General features: G+C 53.6%; 1 protein-coding gene across 3 annotated transcripts in view; it reads left to right on the plus strand.

Annotated features, from left to right (window-relative positions):
- LOC120372990 (chondroadherin-like) overlaps window positions 1-10264 on the plus strand; it is a 21887-nt gene extending 11623 nt beyond the window's left edge. The window contains exons 3-6 of one of the 3 annotated variants that reach the window (XM_039490685.1): window positions 660-783; window positions 4280-4725; window positions 5256-5854; window positions 7636-10264. In XM_039490685.1, the coding sequence (XP_039346619.1) occupies window positions 4287-4725; window positions 5256-5854; window positions 7636-8508 (1911 nt within the window). In that variant the 5' untranslated portion in view covers window positions 660-783; window positions 4280-4286 and the 3' untranslated portion in view covers window positions 8509-10264. Of the gene's footprint in view, window positions 1-659; window positions 784-3482; window positions 4726-5255; window positions 5855-7635 lie in introns of those variants that run through there. The other 2 variants (XM_039490705.1, XM_039490696.1) reach the window with 2 other exon arrangements.

Consider the following 10264-nt stretch of genomic DNA (forward strand, 5'->3'; position numbering starts at 1 on the left):
AGTGGCACTGACTGTGCAGGGCGCAGCAGGGCAGAGCCTGGCAGCAGCTGGGACATGGAGCTATCCAGCTAGAAGGGGCCATGTTCCAGCAGAGACTCCCCTGACTGTAGCCACACCTTAACCAAGGAAATCGGGCCAGGGGGAGACCGCAGGGCTGCGTTTCCTGCCGGTCAGATTGCCGAGTCAGCCTTTCTCTAGAAGTCCGTTTTGCCATGAGTGAACAAAAGGAGGAAGCCCAGGCTCTCGGCCGTTCCTGTTCGCTCCCTCGGCTTTGGGCTACACAAACTTGATTCAGGAGGAGACGGGAGAGAGACTGTCCCCCTGCCATGGAAGAGAAAGAAAGGGAGCAAGACCAGGGCAGAGAGAATGGGGAGGAAAGCAACAGGAGCAGTCAGAGAGACAGTGGGGGCCAGATTCTTTGGTGGTGTAAAGCTGTTCCTTTCAGTGCAGGAAGGCTGATTGACACCGCCCGAGTCTCCAGCCCTGGGAGTGGGAGGGAATCGAGAGGGAGAGGAGGAAGTAGAGGCTCGTGGAGGCAGAATGGGTGAGGAGAAGAGAATAAAGGAACGCAGAACAGTGAAAGATGAAGCTACCCAACTGTAGATCCAATCTGACTGATAGTGCTCCTCTTTCACCATCTTGTCCTGTTGCCCTGGCAGGAAGGAGAACGTTATTATGAACTGGTGAAAATCCGTTGCCAGCCAAAGCCAGACCTGGTGATTATTCCAGACCACATGAAGCCCTAGAAACCCTCCAAACTTTTGGAACAAAATATCATCAGAGGTGAGATGCCTAATTCCCCACTCTCCCAAAGTGGGAGCCCAGAGCAGTAAGTGTTGGCCACCGCACTGATTTCTGGAATCCCCCTGGTCTTCCCAACTCCAGGCAGCAGGAATTAAATTTGAGTCTCCTCTCTGGCACAGCAGTGTCCCCTGGGAGGGCTCAGGGCAACTGGGAGTCAACCCTGGATCTTCCTCATGGCAGGGTAGAAACCAGTTCGGGCATCAGGCCTGCTCTGGGACAGGAGAGTAGGAATCAAAGCCAGATTGTCTGCGTGGCACAGCATTGATCCCCAGGGGTGGTGAGGTGAGCAGCTTCTCTTCAGAACATTTCAAGAGAAAATGACAGAGGAGGAGAACAACCTGGGTGTATTGATTGATCACAGGGTGACTATGAGCCACCAATGTGATGTGGCTGAGAAAAAGGCTAATGCAGTCCTAGAATGCATCAGACGAGATATTTCTAGTCAGGGGCGGCTCTGTGTTTTGCTGCCACAAGCATGGCAGTCAGGCAGCCTTCGGCGGTGGTTTTCTGCAGGAGGTCCTCCCTGGTCACACGGATTCGGTGGCGGTTCTGTGGGTGATTTACTGGTCCCATGCCTTCGGCGTACCTGCTGCCAAATTGCACCGAAGTCGTAGGACTGGCGGACCTCCCACAGAAATGCCGCCGAAGACTCCCTGGCAGCCGCCCTCACGACGACCGGCAGGCCGCTCCCTCCCCCGGCTTGCTGCCCCAGGCACGCTCTTGCTGCACTGGTGCCTGGAACCACCCCTGTTTCTAGTAGAGACAGAGAAGTGTTACTGCCATTATACAAGACACTGGTGAGACCTCATCTGGAATAGTGTGTGCAATTCTCTCATGTTTAAGAAAGATGAATTCAAACTGGAACAGGTGCAGAGAAGGGCTACTAGGATGATCCAAGGAACAGAAAAGCTACCTTATGAGAGGAGACTCAGAGCTTGGCTTGTTTAGCCTAACCAAAAGAAGGCTCAGGGGGGATATGATTGCTCTTTATAACTATATCACAGGGATACACACCAGGGAGGGAGAGGAGTTATTTAAGTTAAGGGCCAATGCTGGCATAAGCACAAATGGATATAAACTGGCCATCAATAAGTTTAGGCTTGAAATTAGATGGAAGTTTCTAACCATCTAACCAAGCAGTGACGTTCTGGAACAGCCTTCTGAGGGGAGCAGTGGGAGCAAAAAATCTAACTAGCTTCAACACCAAGCTTGATAAGTGTGTGGAGGAATGGTGTGATGAGGCTGCCTACATCTGCCATTGTAAATGTCCCCAACAACTGGTGATGGGACACTAGGTGGGGAGGGGGGCTCGGAGTTACTACAGAGAATTCTCTCCCAGGTGTCTGGCTGGTGGGTCTTGCCCACGTGCTCAGGGTCTAACTAATCATCATATTGGGGATCAGGAAAGCATTTCCCCTCAGGTCAGATTGGCAGAGACCCTGTGGGTTTTTTTACCTTCCTCTGCAGCATGGGGCACGGGTCACTTGCAGGTTTAACCTAGAGTAATGATGGATTCTCTGTAATTTAAATCATGATTTAAAGACTTCAGGTTAAACTCAGCCACAGGTTAAGGGACAGTCTATTACAGGAGTGGGCGGGGTGAGGTTCTGTGGCTGCAATGTGCAGGAAGTCAGACTAGATGATAGTCCCTTCTGGCCTTAAAGTCTATGACACTATAGCAGCTGCTGACACAGCACAGTGTCTCTTTAGACCAGGGGTTGGCAACCTATGGCACATGTGCCAAAGGTGGCATGCGAGCCGATTTTTGATGGCACACGGGGCGGGCTGAGCCGCTTGGCCTGCCACCGCTTTGGGGGTTCCTGTTGCTGGCCTCTTGCCAGCTGGGGTCCCGCCGCCGGTCCCACTCAGCACCTGCTGCTGGCCTGGGGTTTCTTCCCCCAGGCTGGCAGCGGGCTGAGACCCCAGCTGGCAGGAGCCAGTGGCCAAAACCCCAGAGCGAGGTGGGCTGAGCCACTCAGCCTGCTGCTGCTCTGGGGTTCCCACTGCTGGCCCCTTGTCAGCCGGGGTCCCGACACCAATCCCACTCAGCGCTCGCTGCTGGCCTGGGTGAAGGAACCCCAGGCTGGCAGTGGGCTGAGACCCCAGCTGGCAGGAGCCAGCGGCTGAAACCCCAGAGGGGGGCTGGCGGAGACGCTCAGCCCACCCCTGAAACCCCAGAGCTGGGCAGGCTGACCCACTCAGCCCGCTGCCACTCTGGGGTTCTGGCTGCTGGCTCCTTACCAGCTGGGGTCCCTGCCGCAGCCCCACTCACCTTGCCTCCAGTTGGAGTTCCAGCGCAGGCCCCCTGCCAGACAGGGTCCAGGCTTCCAGCCCTGCTCAGCCCTACCAGCCGCCAGCTCCACTCACCTCTGCTGCCGATCTGGGGTTCCAGCCACTGACCTCCTGCCGGCCAGTTATCAGCTGATAACTTAGAAGCCTGTGTGCAGCTTAAAGTATCTAAATACAAGCCACCAGACATTGGAAAACTCAGCAAGGAAAAGCAAGGGGAAGGATCTCACTAAACTAATAAGATCTACATTTTAATTTAATTTTAAATAAAGCTGCTGAAACATTTTGAAAACCGTGTTTACTTTACATATAACAGTAGTTTGTTTATATATTATAGACTTAGACAGACCTTCTAAAACCATTAAAATGTATTACTGGCACGTGAAGTCTTAAATTAGACTCTATACATGAAGACTTGGCACACCACTGCTGAAAGGTTGCCGACCCCTGCTTTAGACTGTGGCACTGGAAACATCTGGTCCTGGCCACGGTTGGAGGCAGGATACCAGACAGGATGGAGCAATGGTCTGATCTGGTTTCAGCAGTTCCTTTGTTCCTATGGGTCTGCCACATAGAAATGTAAGGCCAGAAGGTAGCTAGAGAGGTCATCTAGTGCATCCCCCTGCGCTGAGGCAGGACCCATACAGGACTTCATCGCATGCAGCTGGCAGCAGATGAGCCATGTCACTGGTTCTGAGAACTTCATTCTCTGCTAGCTCTTGATAATAGAAACGTATTGCTAAAGTGACGGGAATCCAGAAATGATGATCTAAAATCAACTAAGGGGCTACAGGAACTGACCTGTGGAAAGATTTAAAATAACAATATTCCTGTAGCTCAGCCAAAGCCGAGTGAGGTGACAAGCACGCACACCATCAGTGGGGTAAAAACAAAAGGGCTAAGAAGAACTGTTCAGATTGATTCAAAGGTTTATTAAACTTGGAGTGATAGGAGCATGTTGGCTGCATTATATTACATCTCCTACCAGTGAGATCTGCTGGGCTGTGGAATAGTCCTCTGTGGACGGTGAGTAATTTAAGTTGTCTGGACAAATTCCCTGGAGAATATAGCATAGGGAAGGACAGTCTCAGGGAGGTGTGGACAAGATGTGATCTATTCTGTTCCCAGCCCTTTTACAGTATGTATGAATCTGTTTCACTCGCTGCCTGGCTTGTCTTGCAAACAGAGACACTATGTCGAGGCTCTGGATTATGGTTCTTGTTCTGCTGTGGATTCCAGTCATGGCCATTGCACAGCTCTCAGGCAATGCCCAGTGTCCTGTGAACTGCTCCTGCCTCTTCTCCCAGTGGTTTGTCCGGTGCTCCAATGCCAGCTTATCCTCTCTTCCCCATGGCATCACCAATGCCACTGTGGAGCTCGACCTGCAGCACAACCAGTTCAGCACCCTCTCAGCAGGCTTCTTCCCAGAACTGGCTGAGATCAGCATCATTTACCTCGGCAGCAGTGGCATCCATCAGATTGAGCCGGGGGCTTTTCAGGGGGTCAAGAATCTCTACCATCTCCACCTGGACAACAACCTCCTGGAGCAGGTCCCAGAGGGTGTCTTTGAGAATCTGACAAATCTGATCTTCCTGTACCTGGAGCACAACCAGATTGCTCACCTCCTGCCAGGTATTTCTGGATGGATAGGCTGGGTGCCCAGCACCACTATGAGCCAGCTAACTGAGCAACCAGCATTATAATAATAATGGAGATATCCTATCTCCTAGACCTGGAAGGGACCTTGAAAGGTCATCAAGTCCAGCCCCCTGCCTTCACTAGCAGGACCAAGTACTGATTTTGCCCCAGATCCCTAAGTGGCCCCCCTCAAGGATTGAGTTCATAACCCTGGGTTTAGCAGGCCAATGCTCAAACCACTGACCTGTCCCTCCCCCGACACCTCTTCTCTACTAATCCCTGCCCAAGCTGTAGGTCTCCTGAAGACCCCACACTGCTGAGAGGATGGGGGCCAGAACTGCCACCAACGGGTCCTGCATGTCCATGATACAAAGTCAGCACCTCCTTCTACCCAGGGGAAAATGGGAGGGGGTAACTCAAGGCTGGGGGAGAGGAGGTGCCTCATGGTCAGAGATTATTGAAGCACAGAACATTTGATATTGGCTTGACCGGGGTGTGTGTGGTGCTCTCTCTCTCTCTCTCAGGTGGGTTCTCTTCTCTGAAGCAGCTCAGTGCCCTGGACCTGAGTAACAACCTGCTGCTGGAGCTCTCTGACCAAGCCCTTCACGGCCTCCCGCGGCTGCGTCAGCTCTACCTGAGTGCGAACCGTATTACCAATGTGTCCAGCAAAGCCCTCCCAGGCAGCCTGCGGACCCTCAACCTAGACAGGAACCAGCTGACGACCGTGCCTGCAGCCATCCGCAACTCTCCCATGCTCTCCACTCTACAGCTGAGTGGTAACCCCATCCGGAAGCTGACGTCTCTCTCCTTTGGGAGGAGGCTTCGTTCCCTAAGGCAGCTGTTCCTGGACAGCCTGGCCCTGGAGCAGATCACCAACTTGGCTTTCACCAGGCTCCGCTGGCTGGAGCTGCTGAGCCTGAGGAACAACAGCCTGGAGTCGCTCCCGCCTCTGTCCTCCCTAAAGTCGCTCTCCACTCTGTATCTGACTGGGAACAAGTGGCGCTGTGACTGCAACCTGATCTGGCTCCGTACCTGGCAGAAGAAGGTGCTCCGGAAAGAACGCAGCCCCGTGGAGTGCAGCTCCCCGGGGGTGCTACAGGGACAGCTCCTGGTGGACATAGAGGTAACGACCTGTGGTTCCAGAGTACATGAAAGTGGTGGACTGGGGCCAGGGCACACAGGATTTCCAATCCAAGCCTCTCTCCCCTTCTGCCTCAAGGGCTGGGAGTGCTGTGAAGGGAGCCATTGTTCATGGCACCAGTACTTTAAAAGGGAGACAACCAATGCCCTTGCCGATCTCACGGCAGGATGAGGCCTGGCCAGTATGCGGATAGGACACGGACAGTTCCATGCACTGCAGACAACAGACAGTTACTTACATAACTCCCACGTGCCCCATTCCCCCGGGGAGCCAAAACTCAGTCCTTTAGCTTGAAAACACAGGCCCCTTCCGCAGAGTTGACGATCTTTCCTGGTTGCAGCTGATAGCAGCTCCCTGACCCTCGGTGCTGAGAGATGGGCATGGCCTCTACAGCGCTGCCAGCTGGGAGGTAGTGCTTTTTGGTGGAGGGGCTGCGGAGGTCACAGGAAATCCGAAAGCAATTTGGGGAGGGGGGAGTTAATAGGTGGGCATGGCATTAATGTGTTTCAGTGGTTGGGGGGGAAGGTGCACACAGGGTGAGTTCAGCTGCTGGTGAAAGGAAGAAAGAAACAGTTGCACATTCTATTTTCTTTGTTTTTTTGTCTTCATTTCCTCCCTTTCTCCTCTGCTCAGTCCCTCTCTCTCTCCCCCTCCCTAGCTCTTGTGGGGAGCAGCCAGGGCTGCTGGGTTAGGGTGTGGCTGCAGAGGCCATCCTGCTGTGCAGAAGGCGCTGGGTGTCAGCGCTCGGAGCAGGCCGCAGCTTATGGCAGGCTCTGGTTCCCACGTTATGTGAGGCGTGAATAAAAATAATATATTGTTCAAATACAAGCTCATGTTGGCTTAATGCAAAGACCAGCACAGCTCTTCCCTTCCTATCTCCCTCTTCCTCTCTCTGCCACACCCTTCTTCATCCTCTGTCACATTCACTCTCGGCCTGTCCCTCCCCTCACACCTCTCCTTCCGTGTCTGCTGCGATCCGTTCACCTGCAGTGCAGGGGAGGTGACCACAGCACACAGATGCCTCTCCTGGTATCTACCTCTGCCTGGGGTAAGCTGGGCCTCAGCCGTTCAACCTGCTGTCAGCTTTCCCAGCTCAGTTGGCTGGTGGTCAGTTGGTGGGTGGGGACCAGAGAAGTTTACAGAAACAGGACCAAATGCCCCTGGAAACTGAGCCAGTCCTGGTTCCGAGATACATGGTCACCTGAAAACAGAGCCACTCTGACATTCTTGCCCATAAAAGACCCCCGGACTGATTGTGTTAGAGTTATTAGCTTATAGCAGAGAGGCGGCCATGTTAGTCTGTATCCACAAAAACGATGAGTCCAGTGACACCTTAAAGACTAACAGATTTATTTGTTAGGCATTCCATGCATCTGAAGAAGTGGATTTTTTACCCATGAAAGCTTATGCCCAAATAAATCTGTTAGTCTTTAAGGTGCCACCAGACTCCTTGTTGTTTTTGAGGTATTAGCTTGGTATCCTAGGACAGTTCTAACCTGGGTAATTTATATCCTTCCAGTCTAACCGATCTCCCCACTACAGTTTTAACTGGATCAGGCATTCTCCACTTCCTGTCCTAAACCCCTCAAAATAATCTCCCAGCTCTGTCTGGGATTGGGGTGCACGATGGCTGGGCTGTTCCTTCCCAGAAGCCTCTGCCTGTCAGTGGGGAGGAGTTATCCCTGCTGGTGCTTCATCCAGGCCCTAAAGAAACAGAAGACCTGATTCTCTCTCATGTGGGTTTTGTTTTTCACCTTGCCCAGTTACAGAAGCTGACTTGCCCACCTTTTGGGACGGACTCCACCACCCTCAGCCCCTCTGAGAACACGAATACACCCACGGCCATTGCTCCACCCAGAGACATACCTCTCCCAGGGGCTGCTACCACAGCTACCACCACGACCTCCACCGCTCTGATCACCACAAAGAGGCTCCCCAGCTCCACCACCCACTCAGCTACCTCCCTTCACCGTGTGCTGGAGAGGTGGGACCCATGCTTGGCCGACTACATCAGCAGCGTCCACATCAGGACAAAGGGCAACACCTCCCTGGTGGTTTCCTGGGCTTTCTCCGGTGACCAGGACCAATTTGAGGTGCGGTACACGGCTGGCCAGGATGAGCAGGTGCTGTGGGTGGTGGGAGGGTTGGCCGAGGTGACACTCCACGATCTCCACGCAGGGACCGAGTACAGAGTCTGCGTCATCCCCCAGAATGAGAATCTGCTGGCGTGCCAGGCCCCTGCCGCCCGGCAGTGCAAAGCAGAGCGCACTGCTGGCCTTCCTAGTGACACACAGCCTGTGCACGCCCCGCTCGGCCACAGCCACTTGGCCGTGGGTTTTGGCGTTGCTGTTGCTCTCCTAGCACTCGCAGCACTGGCCCTGGCTGTCACCTACAGGCTGCGGACACGGCCGATCCAATTCCAGCGCTACTATGATGAAGACGAGTCACCCCTTCATCGCAGGAGCAGCAACCAAGCCAAGATGACCACGGGCCCAGTTGATGAAAGCATGGAGGATGAGGACTGGCACAGTAATGGGACAGCTGCCAGCCAGTGCCCAGAGGAGAAAGTAGACTGCACCATGTCTGCCCCACCCAGGCTCACACTCACATCCACACCCACGTATGTGACTCTGTGATTCTAACTGCTCCCTGGCATCCTATGGCTGAGCAGGAAGTGCCCCATGGGGTCTGCCACTCACCCAGGGACCGGACACCATAGAGCCCCGAGGAGTAAACCAGACTGTTCTGTAACTGCCCCTTGTGACTGACATGGACAATAAAATGCAGCCCTAGAAAGCTGAGATGGGAAAAGCCTGTGGCTTAGGGCCTCTGTTGTCCATCCCAGTCCATGCCCACTCCAGCCAGTGCAGGGTTGTTCCCTACAGAGAATCCCCAGGGAGGGTTGTGCACAGCCTCATGCCTCACATGAATAGTTCTGGATCTCCATTGGGGTACCTATGTGATTCACAAAGCCTTTCCCAGCCAGGGGTGATGTAAAAAGGCAGGGGTGGTGACTGGTTTCCACTTGACAGGCCACCTCTACAGGGCTGAGGGGTGGCTATTTATAGCAAAGCTGGACTGGAAATCACAGGAGAATTAACCCCCCCTGGCCCTGATTATTTACAGCTTCTGCCACCCTCCACCCAAAATAGCAGCGCTCTTTCTCTCGCTGTTTGGTAGTTTTTGCACCCGTGGGGACGGGGTGTGTGTGTGGAGTGGACGTAAGAAGGACCCAGAGAAGGGGAAAGGCAGAAATGATGTTTGCAGCTCAAGTTTGACCAGAGCGGAGGCCCAGTGAAGGCCGGGGGGAGCTGCAGGAGTGGAGAAGGAATTTGCACCAGGCCTGCCTAGCCCGTGTGAAAGGCTGGGGAGCCGGGTGCTACATGATGGGGGGAGCAAGGAAGGAATTGTGTTTCTGGGGCAGGACAGGGTTCAGGTCAGTCGGTGCGTCTAGAAACCTGACATCATGGCGGATGTGAATTCCAAGCCCAACAAGCTGTTCAAAGCTAACAGGCGCTGTCCTTTGCTGGTAGCATTTAACCTCCCCCCCCTCCCCCCCCGCTCCCCCGGGGCTGCTGTCTTGGTGCAGGTTTTTGAACGTTCAGTTTTGTCCAAAACAAAGGTGGGGGTGGGGAGGCTTCCAAGCTAAAACAAAAAAAATCTTCTTTTCCATTCTGTGCTTTGAAGGGTGCCCATTACCTGGGGCAAAGGTGGGTGTTCCCCAAGACCTCTCTCCCCATCAGCATGAGTGCCTTCTTTCAACCAAGGCATCTTCCTAAAACTGTTGGAGGGGCCTGCAGGACACTGGAAAATACTGACCTTGTTCTGCTCTGCTCTCCTCTCTGCCAGGGCTGTCTGCACCCCCCCCTTCCCCACCACTGGGCATTGGCCTGGCCCACGCATTTCATTCTCACTCTGGAACAGCATTTGAGCCTCTTCCGGACTCCATGCCACCTCTGATTGCATTGGACTTGCCCCTGCCCATGAGGAGTAGGAGACTGTGGAATAATCTCCCAAGACAAGTGGCAAAGGCCTTTATAGCACATTCCATTTCCAAAGCACCTAAGCAACATTCTTCCTTCCTTCCTCCCACTCACCTGCTCACGTCACTAACCATTTGACAAACAGGGAAATGAGGCAGACGGTGAGTGGATTGCTCAGTGCCACAAAGCATTTGGGCATAGCGCTCTGAAACTGTGTGGGGCAGACAGACATCAGGTTATTTCAGCTTTACGCTCTATAAACAAACAGGACAAAGCCCTCAGCATTTATCTTCCCTTTGTCTACATGCAACGTCCTGGTCTTTGGCTCCTGGAGAGCACTGTGGCCTAAATGGTACACCTCTGTGGCACACTCTGTTTGCTGGACTAATAAAGCACACGGTAAAACCGT

The sequence above is a fragment of the Mauremys reevesii genome, linkage group 1 (assembly GCF_016161935.1).
Source record: "Mauremys reevesii isolate NIE-2019 linkage group 1, ASM1616193v1, whole genome shotgun sequence".
Taxonomy (NCBI): domain Eukaryota; kingdom Metazoa; phylum Chordata; order Testudines; family Geoemydidae; genus Mauremys; species Mauremys reevesii.